This window comes from Zonotrichia albicollis, chromosome 10 (genome assembly GCF_047830755.1).
Source record: "Zonotrichia albicollis isolate bZonAlb1 chromosome 10, bZonAlb1.hap1, whole genome shotgun sequence".
Taxonomy (NCBI): domain Eukaryota; kingdom Metazoa; phylum Chordata; class Aves; order Passeriformes; family Passerellidae; genus Zonotrichia; species Zonotrichia albicollis.
Window position 1 is genome coordinate 23,076,705 of NC_133828.1, and position 15,791 is coordinate 23,092,495.

At 36.2% G+C, this 15,791-nt stretch overlaps 1 protein-coding gene across 2 annotated transcripts in view; it reads left to right on the forward strand.

Moving 5' to 3' along the window:
- Positions 1–15,791, forward strand: part of CERKL (CERK like autophagy regulator) — a 52,711-nt gene that overhangs the window by 17,265 nt on the left and 19,655 nt on the right. The window contains exons 2-3 of one of the 2 annotated variants that reach the window (XM_074548360.1): positions 3,963–4,064; positions 11,003–11,134. In XM_074548360.1, coding sequence (XP_074404461.1) covers positions 3,963–4,064; positions 11,003–11,134 — 234 coding nt within the window. Of the gene's footprint in view, positions 1–3,962; positions 4,206–11,002; positions 11,135–15,791 lie in introns of both variants that reach the window. The other variant, XM_074548359.1, reaches the window with a different exon arrangement.

The window sequence follows — 15,791 nt, forward strand, 5'->3', positions numbered from 1 at the left end:
AGGGCTGGGTATCTTGCCAAAGGTCATAGGAAGCATTTATGGCACTCTTTGCTTTTTGTCCAGTTCTTGTATTATTGTCACATTTTATGTGTAGTTTCTGTTATTTTCTATGTACTCCAGATATTCGTTATAGAAATCAAGTCCTTCAGTTCCACATCTACATGTTAGGCTTCTGTGGTAAGGTAACAGTCCAAAAAGTGGTTCCTTGTTGAAGTGTTGGTGTTTATATTTAAATAGCACATTTTCTTTAAAATTGTTCTATTTTTCAGTTGTACTGCATTTTTTCTTTGTGTATATTTTCATCAATTTTGCTGTAAACATGAAATAGTTAACACTCTTAACTAATTTAAATTTGGTTTACTATTTACAATAAACTCTATTAGAGTGTATTAGTTCCTCATCTTTTGATTTAGCTCAGTCTGGTTGATTCAGACATAATTTTTTGTGAAATTAGAGATTTGACAACCATAAATAGGAAAAAGATAGGATAGTCTCATTGCTTGAAATTAGTGAGATGATAAATAGGGGCATAAAACTTCCTAGAAATTCATCTATCCAGGCAGATTTTTCTTTTTTTCATGCTGTATTTGGAAAAAAAAAAAAGTGGACATGTGCAGAAACTGTGAGTACAATTAGCGTCAAGCAGATAAATCCAACTCTAATCCTGTTTACGCTCCACATCAGACAGATGTGCTGAGATTGATTCAGACAAGCCCTTGGCTTATAGTAACTTTTTTTTAAGTGCCATATATTCTGGTTTTGTTAGATCTTTGTTAAATGTTAAGTGCTGTTAGTTTTGCTCTTCCCTAACGCCTGTAACCTACTTTATGCAGGTTTCCCTCTCTGCTTTCATGATGACAGGGCAGCCTGGTAGAAGAGATTATCTTTATTCCTTGTAATTAAATTGACTTTTTTTTTTTCAGAAGATACAACAATGGGAAGTGGGTACTGAATTAAATAAATAGCATGATATCTAATAGATGTACACTTAAATCTCTTGCAAGAACAGATGGTACCCAATATCTTTCTGAGTAATGTGAGAGGACAGTTAATGTCCTGAAACTGCTTGCAATAACCAATATGATACTAACAAGCCAATACGGTTTTTAAAGTTTAAAAAGTGTTTACTACAATATATACTTTATTGCACAAGTAAGCTTGGTTGTCACCTCATTCTAGGAATATTTTATAAACACAGCTTATGACCTAAATTTTCTTTATCTTAATGAGTTGTTTTATAAAATTTTACTACATTTGAGATGGTCTTATTTTCAGTAAGCAGAGAAAATGAAAATTACAGAATATGCCTGGGATTTTATGCAGATTTCTTTACAACTTTAGGAAAAAATGGGCTATCCTAATCCTACTAGCTAATTCAATGTTTCCTCTAGAAATTAAAACTCAAGGATGATGGTTTTTTACAATTCAGCATTCCTAGAGTTTATATCATTTTCCAAGATTCATCTGGAAATGTATTCCTGTAAAATCAGCAAAGTCAGATGATGGTTTTGAAAATCTAGTTCTATCTAGTAAGAATGTTTGATAAATGCAAGTAACTGGCTAAAGTAGCCATGAAAAGAAAATGCAGACCTTACCTGACTTAAGACTAAACATCATTTTATGAAAGCAAGTGGAGAATAAAAAGTATTTTGTCAGGCCTTCATTTTCCTTGACTTGTGTGGGATAAATAGACCAATGTTTGTAACTTATATGTGGTGCACATCCATAACATTGGTATAATAGAGTTCATGATCTCCTCAGCAAAACTAAGAGTTAAATCCAAAATGTGATTTATTTTAAAGAATTTAAAAAGCAAACCCACTTAGAATATTTGTATTAGTCTGGGGGAATGAATGTTGCAGCTCAGTTATTGCTACAGAATGGTTGTGGTTATATTTCCTTTCTCCTGAAACATTGAGGTTGTGTGCTGGCATTTTCAGTGTACTGTATGTCTGACAGTGAGACTTTGTGAAAAAACCTAAGCAGACCCCTCAAAAATTCTGTTTTAAAAGTTAAATAAGCCTTTAATGTAGATATTAAACCATGTAGTTCTAGGCAATTTGGGACATCACCAGTCAGTTTTTCATTTCAGGCCTACAAAGACTATTTACTCTTAAATGTTTCAGAAGAGCAGTACAAATTTTGACAGAAATTAAGATCTTGGGTTTGGTAATGTTAGTACCAAATTTGTTTGTACAATGTCCACTTTGAGTTTGTGTAACATCATAGTTCAATGGGAATCATACAGTATTTCTTCCCCCTCAGTTCCCTCATTTTTAAAGGATACATTGGCTGAAAATACTTTTACAACAGTTGTTACAGTACTTCAGGATTTATGTTGGGGTTTTTAAAAAAGGCTTTAGGTGAGTTTTCTCCTGTTTATTTGCTGTATACTTCTGAAAATATGCACTACAGACAATTTCCTGTTTACTGTCTCAATGCACAGTACTCTCAATTACTTGTCCTAGTATTCCTGCTAAGAGTGGATTTCAGTCCAGTTTTACACCTTAGTAGCTGATTTATGGAGATATTAGGATGCTAGAATATAACAGGTTGGGAAAAATATGTGGGAAGTATAACAAGGTCATGCTTCTATTTGTCACAGGTTATTTGGTACAGAACAGGAGAAAATAGTTGGTTGAGAATTGTGAGGAGAAGTCATATTGCTTTCGCTGTCTTAGCATGGCTGAGGAGAAGTCATCCAGGATTTCTGGGCAGAGAAATGATCACTCCTAGCCTCCTTCCAGAAATGTTGTTGAGCAATGACAGTGTCAGACTGTTACAAGAATTGACAAAGTCATCTTTTCCCTGCCCAGAAAAAGTATATGACTTTCTGAAACCCTCAGCTTCATGTGCTGTAATGAAGTAGGGGGTGCTGTCCATCTTTCCCTGGGTGACAATTAAAATAGTTTTCCCAACACTCCAGTACAGCATGTATTAACTATTCATCATACAGAAGCTGCTGCAGGTTTGCTCTTGAGAAACCAGAGTTGTTGCTAGATTTGGGGATGTTTTCTGCTTTCTAGCATTTCTTGCCTTGGGCTGCAAAGGGACCTTTATTGATCTGCTGTATGAGATCTGCTGTAATTACAAAGAAAGCAGGGAAAATTTTCTTTCTGTGTCCAAAGAATCTGATACCTACCGGAAGGGGGATATTTTTCCTTCGCTTTGTGTATTTGACTTTGGTTTTGAGGAATTGGAATGCAGCTCAAGAGAGCAGAAAAAGGAGAAGCCTGTACCACAGTGCCTCAGTTGATACATCTCCAAAAGGCACTTGGAAATGAAGTGGTAGCATCTGCAGCCACAGCATCCATGCAAATAACAGCCCCAAGATAACAAAACCTTCCCTTGGCTAACACAAATCTCCCCTGGGATGAGGATCTTGAACTCTGACAAGAACTTTTTGGAAACTGTTTTTCTTGTCTTCTAAACTGAATTTGTAAATCAAAAATGAAAGCAAAGATGAGTAACACAGTTTTGGCTTATTTGTCTGCTTTTTCTTGACTGTTTTCTGACATGTTTCTGCTGTAAACACAAAAGGTAACGGTTGTATTAAATGAAAAAAATATAGTGAGCATATAGTCAGCTTGGGTCACAGCACACCATGATTTACAAGTGTGACTGCTATGATTGCTGTGATTTAGGTGAATAGAATAAAGAATTTGCTTTTCAAATGCGAATTCAAAAAAAGTCTTTCCTGGAGTGTGAAATTTTATTAATTTTTTTGAACACCAGAAAGCTGAGTAAATAACCTCTTTGAAATTGCTTTGTTTGTACAGCTGGATACATAACAAAGTAGGTAAAACAAAAGACCAATGATTGAGGGAAATGATATGCCATAAGTTTCAATGCAAGCATGAACAGATGCAAGAAGTGAACGTAGAGATGAAGCTCTAACCATACTTTTAGTTGTTACTCCCAATCACTGTAGTAATGCTTTTCTTTTTTTTTTTTCCTTACAGGTGATTCCAGTGTGGCTTTACAAGCTCAAGAGGAGATTATTGAAATGAAGGATGTATTTTCAGTAAAACTGAAGCGTCGTCGTTTTGCAGGGCAGCAAAAAGGTGGTACTTTGTTGGGTATCACAATTTTTAAATGCTTGCATAAAGAGGAGAACAAGCTTACAGACTGTGCTATCCATTTAAATAACTTAAGTGAAGATCATTGTCAGTCATGGTTTAGACATCTGAAGGAAATTTTAAATGGTAAGCATTAAATAGAGGTTGCTGTCATATTTATTTCTATTGGCAATACATGAGGCTGACTGGAGCTCAGAAAAATCTTGCCTGTGGAAATTAAAACACAGATATGAATCTTATTTCTGGTAAATGTTTACTACTGAAGTTTTACATAGTCAAGTGTAAAATCTAGGAAAGTGACAATAATTGACTAATGTATCTGTAAAAATGAAACAAATTGATGTTATTTTTGGAAGAGTCTTGGAAGCTACTGAAAAGAAGTGTTTTTTTTTATTTTGACTGAAGAGTCTTCAGAAATCTGCTTCTGAAAGAAATAACCTATTTAGCTGATATTTTCACTTGAAATTTCATCACATCTGATAGTACTAGAGTAGTTGCACTTCTGGGAACTCTTCAGGAACTTTCTGGTGATGGTTTAGGAAATCCCACTTGAGACCTCCATATTCTTTGGGAGCCTAATGGGAGAGAATTTCCTCATCTTCATAAATTCACAGGTGGCAGTGCTCTTAAGATTCTGTAGGACTCTTGTTGCTTGATTTGATACAAAATTTATTGACAATAGTGATGGGATGCAATCCTTTACTGTAAAAATATCTTTCTGTGTTTGCCTAGGCTAATGCCAATTTCAGGATGCTTTGTTTAACCAATTCTAGGGTTAGTTGGTTGGTTGGGGTTTTTTATTTTATTTTATGGAAGCTCTATCAAAATTATGAAAAAAATATTCACCATACAGGGAAAGGAGCCTCACAAGAAATCCAAGCCTTTCACTGAAGTATATATTTGAAAGGCACAGAATGTAGCACGCTTTTGATTTAAATAACCAGAACTACATCCCTTTCCCAATGCCAAACCCTAATTTAGCTCCAAAAGGTGCCTCTATTTACAGATTATAGCAAATGAGTTTGTTTATTACAGAAGAAAAGCAGTCTATCTTGTGACACACTATTAGAACTCCAGCTGAATTGTTAAGACTGAACCAGATTACGGAATTCAAATCTTATACATCTGTAGAGCTTGTGACAATACTTTGAATAAGAATTTATGGTGTGCTTCTACTGAAGTTTCACAAGCACATATTAAAGAAACAACATGAGTTATTAATTGTACATTCTTGCATTGTTTGTTTACAGTATGGTTTGGATTTTCCCAATGAAGATGTGCATTAAGAAGTGCCTTCCCTTTTCCCGTTTTAAAAGGATTTATCATGAAATATCTCAATCTGCACAAGTGCCAGGATTCCTGTAGATCTCCAGCTACCCATAAAGGCAAGGACATTTGCATAAGGAGCAAATGTCTGTTTTGTTCCTAGATTACTCTCCATCTATCAGGAGCAGTGATACCATATGTTCACAGAAAAAAAGCCGCAGTATCTCTAGCTCAGGTTGCCTTGACCTCGAGGTGCAGCCTGTGCTTTAGAGCTTTGTAACTGGAAGCCACCTGAACCCGAAAAAAGTGTTCTGTGCAATGCTGTTTCAAGTTCTTGCTTCAGTCTTTCTCTAGAAGCTCAGACCTTGTACAGATGTTTTTTGGATCTCTGATCAGTACTTTTTTTTTCTCCTTGTTTTCTACTTCAGGTATAAAAATGACTCAGATAATAATAACCAAATGAAACTCTCATCATACCAGTTGCTGATGTGTATATTCTCCTAAGTCTGAACTAAAAGTATACAATGCAGCTGAGTTCTGTTGATTTCTTAGTGGCTGATATTTCTGTGGGAAACTATAGCAGGTTTTCATAGGTTTTGCTGCAGCCTTTTTATTTTTTTTTTTTTTTTTTTTTTGTAATAGTGCTAGAATGATTCTTGTTCATGAACTCAAATTGGCTACTTCTGGTTTTAACCTTCTGAAGTAGTAAATATTACTTCCCTGCCCTCCTTCCTCCCCCAATCTGTCTGATCACAAAGTAATTTTTCATTAACAGCTGCATTATTTACATGAAGGATTTTTTTATTGTTTCTGGGCTAGATCAAATTAAAAGGAGGTGATTTATCAAAGTAGAACATATATATATTTAGATATGGTCAATAATATTTAGACATTCTGACAAATGGGAGCACATATTGCTGACAGGTGTGTTTCCTCTGCAGATAAATTCAATTTCTACTTGTTTACCTTACTCTTTGACAAGTTTTTAGGTTTTTAGGCATATACATTAATTAGGGAAAAACAATAACAAGTTTGTTGGTGATAGTATGATACAAAGTTTATTTGGAGGTTTCTAATGAAGATTTTATTTTTTTGGAAGTTTCCTTTTTACAGTGCGATCTGTGTCTGGCATGACACATATCATGTCATAAATGGTTTCTCCCTGTTCATTCTTATTACCTTCACAGTGAGTGCCGTCTGTTGCTTTCACTTTGTGTTCAGAGTACTTCAATTTAAAGTTTAACTGAGCTGTAGTTTTTAATGAATCCTGTTATCATGTAAGTGAGCACACACAGATATAAGTGTTTAGAATTTAGTCACAGTTACTGCCATTATGGTTCTTCCTGTGCGTGTGTGACAGGGTAACAAAATAAATGTACCACCATCTTCCCATATTTGAGGAAGTTCTTATTTTCTGCCTGCTGTTGCTGCTGTTGCAGTGCATGCCAGCTAGACATGAAGAGCTTGCTCATTGATAGAGTGTTCCTGTAATCTGATCTGTGCATCACATGTGTGTTAAACTGCTGTAAGATAAGCACTGCCATCTTCATGCACCTCTGGAGCCTTGGCTCTGGGCTGGCTCCTGTAAGGCCCCAAAGGGCAGTTTAGACAAGGTCTAGTGTGCTGTTATCTTGTGTCAGCCCTGCTGCACACCCAACTCTCAGTGATTTCCATTTATACATCACATCTTTGTACAGGATTTACAGGCATGGCATGTGGGGGCACACTGTGTCAGTAGAATTCACTGTTTCTTCTAAAATCCTCTGCACGTGCAAATACATAGTGGTTATGAAAGGGTTGAGGCAGGCTCAAAATTGAGAGAAAATGTAAAGTTGTCAATGCTCATCAATTGTTTTTAACAAGACTTACTAACAGCTGATTTGAAGAAGCTTGACTTAAAAACTCTGTAAACTAACAAGACAGTAAATGTGGTTAAGAATAAATGATAAAGTAGCAAAAAAAGCACAAAGTGCATTTTTTTTTTATCTGCTGTTCTGTAGTATCTATCACACGGGGATTTGATATGAAAGCCTGAAACTTCATGCATGAAGTTTTAATTAAACCATTAATGTTAAACATTAGCTTAGCTTAGTTAATATTAACAGCGGTGTCTCCATAGTTACATCAACGACTCTGTCTCATATTGTTAGTTTTCCTCATGTATAATATTCCTAATGTTGTATAAAGTATTTATAAATGTAGGTGGTAATGACATGATTCCAGGCTCTTAACTTTTGTAACATAAACCCATTTTGCTGAGGCTGGGGCCTGAAAGCAGCACAGATGTATGTCTGAGCACAGCGTCTCTGCTGCCCCAGGAGCCTTTGTTTTCAGAACACCCTGATTGACCCACCACCCTTCATGGTTCACTGATTCACTTGATAGATCAAGTTTAAACTAGTGCATATTAGCACATTTGTTAGTACTAGGGGAACAGTTGGCCTTCCTGCTTTAGGCTGCTGGCTCGTTTCAAATGGAGCAGCCAGAGAAAACAATAACAGAATACCAGTTAGGGGAGCCCCAAAAGGCTGGCAGACTGGGATCAGTTGCACACAGTAGTCAATGACATTGATTCATTCATATAGATGTTGTTTAAAGACAATTAAAAGATTATTATTCAAAAACACTTTAAAGAAGCTTCACAATTATGTTGTGTGAAAGTTTAATCTTTGGCTGTTGCAGGATATGCTTTCATTAAACTCATTTGTTTGGTGCGTTCTAACGTGTCCAGTGCACACCAGGAATGATAAAGTAATAAATTTTGTCATGATCATCCTTTCATGTCAGTTGGCAATTATTTGGCACAAATAAAATCACTTCAGTAGGGCACCATCTCTACTCAAATGTTTGTGAAAAATCTTTCTGTCAATAAAATATTTTATCTTTCTAAAAAAGTAAATTGATATTCAAATAGTCATAAAGAGAATATTTTAATACTTTGATCCTGTCAATTCATTTGGTTCTTGAAAGTCTTGCTGGGATTTATCTATTAACTCTGATATGCTTTTCAGCAATAGCCCAATATACATAATTATAAATAAATTTTCTAGTTTAGAATGCTTTAAGGAATTAATTTTTCTTAAAAACTTAAATTCAACCATTTCCGCAAAAATCTAGGATTTTTTCTCCAACTGAAAAGTCTATTTTCTTTTGCCTCTGTAGGATTTCTTTTGAAACTTTATATTGCCACCTAGGGTTAAATTTTTACATCTCACATGCAAAAACATTGAAGTGAGATAGTGATATTTGCTTTTCTCCCTTCAGTTTTCTCCTGATGTCTGTTTTGCAGAACTGTAACTCACACTGTCTGGGTAACAGAAGTTTTGACACTTCATCTGCCTTCTCTACTTCTACAAACTTTAATTTTCTATTCTTTCCCCCTGCTTTGTCCATTGTACTCTTATATTTGTATGTTTGAGGTGTAGTTTTTGTTTTTTATAACTCTAAAGGTATGCTCAGATATCCGTGGCTGAAGTCAGTTTTTACAGTTTTATAGCTCTGGGTGTTGATGGGGGGTTGAGTGTTAGGAGGACCAGCTGATCACAGTTTCTTGTAAATAAGATAAGAAACATGACAGCACATTTATGAATTTGGTTAAATCTTTTCTCTTTTGAAGCAGGGGTCCTTATTCTTAGAAGTTTTCCATTTAATTTCTAAATGGGAAACTTATAATTTGCCTGATGCTTTAGGCAAATGATAGTCTCATTTTTTTTGGTCTTGTTATTTTTTTGGTCTTGTTATTTTTATAACTTCTACAGGACTGCAACAATACCAGTTAATGGATTTCAATTAAGACACAATGTATTTCTGATAATTATTTATATGTATTAATTGTCTTTGGGAGCTTTTATTTAGACTTCCTTGTTTGTGTTGTAATTCCTGTAAAAAGACATTCCACTGCAGTACATACCTGCAGTGCTTCTTTCTGTTTCCAGAGAATCAAGAAGATTTTAGGTTGGAATGGACATCTGGAGATGATCTGTTCTGCTTCCTGCTCTGGGCAGGTGAGCTTCTAATAAAGATCAGGTTGCTAAGAACCATGTCCAGAGAAGTTTTGAAAATCTGTAAGGATGGACAGTGTCATCTATGGCTAGCTGCCCTCATTATGAAGGGTTTTTCTTTATTTCACACTAGAATATTCCTTGTGCCACTTGTGCCCGTGGCCTCTTTGTCCCTGCACTTGCAGGAAGCCTGGCTTGTTGGCCTGTGGCTCGCACAGGAGATGCTTAAGGAAAGATTTTGGTAGATTTGTCCTTGGGGCTGGCCAGGCGGGCTGCTGCCTCCTGCCCGCGGCCTGCTCCGGCCCCTTGCTGTGGGGGCAGCTCTGTGCCAGACCTGCTGCCTTCATCTCTCCTGGGCTGGGAGCCTGCAAGGGGGGGCAGCTCTTCAGCTTCAGGCTCGGGAGATGCTGACAACAAGGCTGTAGTGCCATCCTTTGGACTGCTGGCTGCCCTCTTGTTCTGCAGCCCAGCGAGCCCTTGCCCTTCCTGGCTGCCCTGGCACCATCCCCTCAGGTCGGGTCTGGTCCCTTGGGAGCTGCCCGTGCTGTCTGAGGTGCTCCCTGAGGTGCTGGAGCTGCCAGTGCTCTCTGAGGTGCCGGAGCTGCCAGTGCTCTCTGAGGTGCCGGAGCTGCCAGTGCTCCCTGAGGTGCTGTAGCTGCCAGTTCTCTCTGAGGCAGTCCCTGCTGGGCCCTGCCCCATCCCATGCTCACAAGGTTTGGCTGGCCCATGTGCTGGGCTTGGCTTTGTCCTATTGAACATCGTCAGGTTTTTCTCAGACCTTTCTTGTAGCTGATCAGGGTCTTCAGGAACAGCAACCCTTCCCTACAGCACATCTGCAGCCCTCTCCAAGTTTCCTATTTTCTTTTTCCTCCTTTTTGAAATAGATGCTTTTGAACACAGGTGCTTGTTACTGCAGGCATGCAGGATTCTCCAGGATTAACTTGCTGTGCAATGACTTGGCACTCTCTGCAACACTTTCACATAAACATGGTTATACATTTTTTCGTGTAAGATTTTGAGGTTATAGCAGAAAACTGATACAACAAGTATAACAAGTACAACTGATAAACAAGGTTTAGCTTTGCATAACAGTGTTATTTCAGTGTTATTTCCGTGGAGTTTGTTACTTCAAAGGCCTAAATGAGCAGATTTCCAAATGATACTGCCAATTTTCTATTTCTTTATATTTTTGGACCTCCTTTACAATGAGAAAATTTCCTTTGGACTGTTTGATTTGCACTCTCAGAAAAGAAAAGAGTTGGATTGTTGTGTCAGTTTTGTTGGGTGTTACTTTCATATACCTGCTGGGAGTGAGTCATTAAATTCCCTCAAGGATGTGTTTTTATGTTTGGGTTTCTTTTCTTTTTTGGTGCCCAAACTTCACACTCACCCTGCTCCTGAATCAGGATTTAACTGGGCTTTGACATACGCACTTTTTTCTGGTTCCTACAGCTGTTTATTACCTGTATAAACAAAATTAATCAATGCTGTAATTTAAAGATAAGTAGTACAAATGCAAGAAGAAATTGAGACATTGTTAGACTGTAATTTACTTATCCTGTCAAAGTATTTTAATGGTTCTGATTTTAAAAAACCATTTAAGCTGTAAAAATAGTCAGATTGGGTGTAATCTTGAATGTTTTGTTTTCTTTTTAGGTTTTCAAAACAGACCTAAATCCTTGAAAGTGTTTGTTAATCCAAGCAGCCACAAAAGAGAAGCCACTAACATTTATTATGAAAAAGTTGCACCTCTTTTTAAACTTGCTGACATAAAAGCTGATGTCACAGGTAAGTTGCTTCAGAAGTATAACTTAATCCTTTGTGAAACTAATAGTTAAGCATGTAAGACAAATTAAATTTACTGCTTATCCCTATTGCCTTTGACTGCTAGTACTGTATTTGGAGCTCTAGTTAATACAACACAATATATTTTTATTTTGTCCAAAAGTGCTTTAGTAATTCACTTATTGATCCAGTATTTTTCTTCTTCTATAGCAGTCAATACTAGTAATCTAGTCTTTTTTCCTATGTCTGTTGTAACTGACTTGAGAAATTATAGGAGATCTCATCTTGCAGTTGTTCCTTAAATTTATTATGAAATGATGACTAGTTCAGGTTGCAGGCCAAAATTTATTTTGATAAAATCTCACTTAGCCATGAGAATATACTAGTGCAATAATGGTAGATTAAAATTATCTTGCTAATTTTATTCCCTGTATCCATGTATTTTTTAACTACTTAGCCCACAATTTAAAGTAAAAGCAATTGAAAATTAAAGACACATTAGAAGAAATGTGAAAATGATGGTCTGTATTAGAATTCTGTAGCAATAATTTCCTAACTACCCCGAACTGAGAGGGAATGCCAGCAGCTTTATATAAATTTTAATTTTCACAGACATATTTTTCTACCTGGAAGGCATGGATCATAGTGTGAACAGAATAATTATGTTGTCATATTATAAATTGACTTAGCCCTGTTTGGTCACAATTAAAAAAAAATAAAGTACAAGTTGTGAATATAATTTGTGGAGGTTTCAGAAACATTTTTACTAGTGGAATAAAAACAGTTTAAAGTTTATTTTTTAAGTATTTGTCTTTGAATTTTTAATAGGAAACTTCTGAGTGAAGCCAGAAAAATGTTTAATGGCCTGTCCTTTAATTAAGGTTATTTTGGCTATGTTGAAATACTCTTGTGCTTATTAGCTGCCTAACACTCCTCCTACAGGCAAAATGAGAAAACTACATTGCAGTTTTCAATGCTAGTTGAGAACTAAATAATTAAGAATTATGTTTTTTTTAAAAAAAGAGGGTGGTGCTGGGTGCTGAGTAAAATTCCCCTCCACTGGTACCCTATTCTAATAAAACCAAGCACTTTATTTCAAGTAAATTGAACTGGGTTTTTCCTCCCATAATTGTTTTGGATTTTGTGAGGTTGGAATGTGTCTCTTGCTGTTCCTGCTGTTTTGGAGCATGGCCTTTACAAAGCTGATGGTGTACAAAAGGGTATTAGGCACTGAAATTGTGAAGGCTTTTGTACAATTTTTGCACTGAAGATAGCTTACATTGAGACTTTTCCTCATAGACATATTTAAAATTCATTGAAAGAGAAGTTAAAATTTGTTGAGCACAAAACATTTATAGCAAATTTGAACTTCTGAAGTGGCTTCTAGTGGATAAAAAAATTTCAGGTTACTAAAACCACTTCAGAACATCAGAGATTGGAGTGCTGAAAGGCAGAGCTCTCCTCAGCCAGTCCTGTACATTGGTAGCTGTTGCTTCCTCTCTGATCAGGCTTTCCAGATTTTATTCTTCATTAAAGCTTCTCTTGGAATGAACTTCTTATGTGTTTAGAAGTCTGGAGTGGAAATATTTTCTCCTACCCAAGGACATATGGCAATCTAAAGACATGTCTGTAAATAAGTGAGTGCTGAAGTAACACTTACTTTTTCTAATTATTTTAAAATTTTGTAGCATTTTCTTTTTTCTTTTTTTTTTCCCCAGACAGCTTTGTGTGTAACATTTAATAATTTAATTAAAAAATAATCAAAGGTATTCTGGAGTGGATTGTGTTTTGCTGGGTTTTTGAGTTTTTTTGTCACATGCAGTAAGCAAACCTCTGAAATGCTTAGAGCTCTAGAAAGTGTGAATTAGCAAATTTAAACTGAAGCAATACTTTGAATTGTGGCTAAGGTGAAACAATAGTTAAAATCTGTCCTCTTTTAAGAATTGGGCAATTTTTTTGTGCTGCAGCTGGGATGTGGCTGCTAGGATAAGAACAGTGACTCTTCCAAAAATTGAGTTCTACAAAAGCTCACTCCTCTGTTGAGATACCTGCAGGTACTGGCAAATTGTGATAAACTGAGCTAGTTTTTTAGAAATACATTGGTATCTTGTAAAATCTCACACATATTTAAAGAGAAATAAATAAAGGAAACCCTGACAGAATCCTAGCATGTCTCACTTCTCTTCCTAGTTTTGACTCTCTTGCTTCCATTTATGCACTCTTACAACCTGGACTTTTAGGCAAAAATAACAGCCTTCCCTAAGTCCTATTTTTAGGGCAGAACCACAAAAGAAAGGAATGTTTGAGAGTTGGACAAACAGCACTGATTTATGGTAAATTGCATTTGCATGTGGTAAATACCAACAGATAACTGGTGTTGATGCTGGATGAGAAAAAGCTGTTATCAGTAACAGTTAGTCCCATTGATTTTAGTCTGTGGCAGGAGTGCCAGCATGTTTAGGTGCCACATGAAAGCATCCCCTGTTTTTAAGTGTAGAACTAATTTTATATTGCTTTTTCTGTGTGTAGTGGCCAAGCCCTTGGTTCTTGTTTGCCACGTGAAGGGGATGTTAAAGTGTTTTTGGAGTATGTGTGACTCTGTTCAAATGGGGTGCACCTTTGGTGTCCTTCCTTCAGAATGCTGTTATCTGGCACTTAAGGACAAAAGAAAGAGAAAATCTTTCTAAATTGTGCATTACAAATGGTCAAAAATAATCAAATTATATATTTGTGATAATGATTTTGACAAAGATGAGATTTGGATCCTTCTCAAACAATGAAAGAAGCTTTCTTCATATTACCAAAACACATTCAGTAGGTTTTTTTGTTTGTTTTCCTCCTGAATTGGAGCAGTGCCAAATATTCAAACACTTAGCTTTTTTTTCCAGCTATCAGAATGATTTATACATGCCCTTCTGGAGGTTGTCAAGCCTGCAGAAAACTTTCTAGACATGGTCTTTTTATGTCCGTGTTGGATTTTTCCAGGTTCTTTTTCTACTTGAATTATTCTCTATATGTTCTCACAAAGTTTTTCCAGAAAACCTCATTTTTTCACTGCCTTTTTGTCATGATGTGTCAAAATAGATCCTCTGTCATTCTCTCATCAAATTTTAAATTTCTTGTAATTCCCCAGTCTTAAGCCTTAGCAGTACTTCTACATAATTTCCAAACTGAAGCAATTAGATGCAAAGAGGATGGATTTGCTCTCAATCTGGCTTACAGTAGTCATTTTTACTGCCTTTATTGACTTCTCTGTAGACATGAGCCCTCTTTATTTTTATGTCCTTGTTCCTTGAGTGAATTAATTCTGTAACAGTAAGCATAACTTACATTACATTAGGAAAGCACTGAGCATGTTTTCTGTTACAAAATAAATCTTATTTACTGTTCCATTTTAATTAGACTGTACTCATAACTTTCTAAATGTCATCGTTCATTTAAAAAGGCATGTAACCTGGTAACCAACTCTATTTTCATGGGAAGAGTTTCTTTCACAGCTAAGCAATGGTAAGATATTTGAAACTTTCTGCATTTTTGCATGATGCACACTTTTATTGGTCACTGTTCACACAGCCTACAGATATTGATAAAAGCATTGTTCCCATTGGCAATGCAAGGCTGAATGTGGTAGCTTATATAATGTGCTTTGATATTCCAGAGAGGCCCTGCATGAAAGTAAATTCTCTAAATAATTCCCAAAAGTTATTACAGTGATAGGTGTTTCTGCAGCAAAGTGATAAATCTCTGCCTTCCATATAATCAAAACAACTCTGTTTTTTTAATTAAGAATATTCTAAACACCAGGCATGAGAACTTTGCTGGTACTGATTGGGGGATTTTGAACTTACAGACAATATAAACAAATTTTTAGTGTGAAGTGTAAAAATTGTATCACCTTTGTTTTGATTTTGTTTTCCTTCTCATTTTTTGGGAGAAAAGATATATACACTCACTATGTCCACACACATACTTGTGTGTTTGTTTAAATAGGAAGAGATAGGGGTATTTTCAATTCTTGTAAGCAGCTTTTGAATAGTCTGTAGAAATACAGTTGGAACAGGTACAGCTATGAAATGATTGTTTTAGACATCAAGACTAATAATTTTAGCAGTGTTTAGGAACACTGGAGAAAAGCCTTGAACTATGTGAGCACCAGGGACAGACAAGCATGAAAGATTAATGTAATTTTGCATATAATGATGCACATTCTTACACAAAAAATCCATCTGCAAGTGTCATGTCAGTCAGCAAAAATCTTTGATGGGTGGCTGCAGCTGGGCTGTCTCTTCTGGCAAAGCTGCCCTAGAAAATGCTAAATGTAGTTATGATGCTCCGTGCCATCTGTAGTATGCCAGTTTATCCTGCCTTCACTGGCATTTACAGTACTATATGGGGTATCAGCAAACACAGAGACATCAATGTGGAGTGACAGATTCATTTCCTCCAGAGGCTATGAACTCTGGTGTATACTTGTGCCACCTTCCTCTGTGTGTTATATGCTGTTGTCACTGGTATTTGGCTTGATTTCATACTTCTGTGTTTAACTCCTCTTATTTTTGATTTAGCAATTTGCATATCCTAACACAAAGGCAATTAACTTTGATTGATGCTGAAGTAATTCTATCTTAACTGAGGAAATGCTTATTTTCCTTAAGTTTAC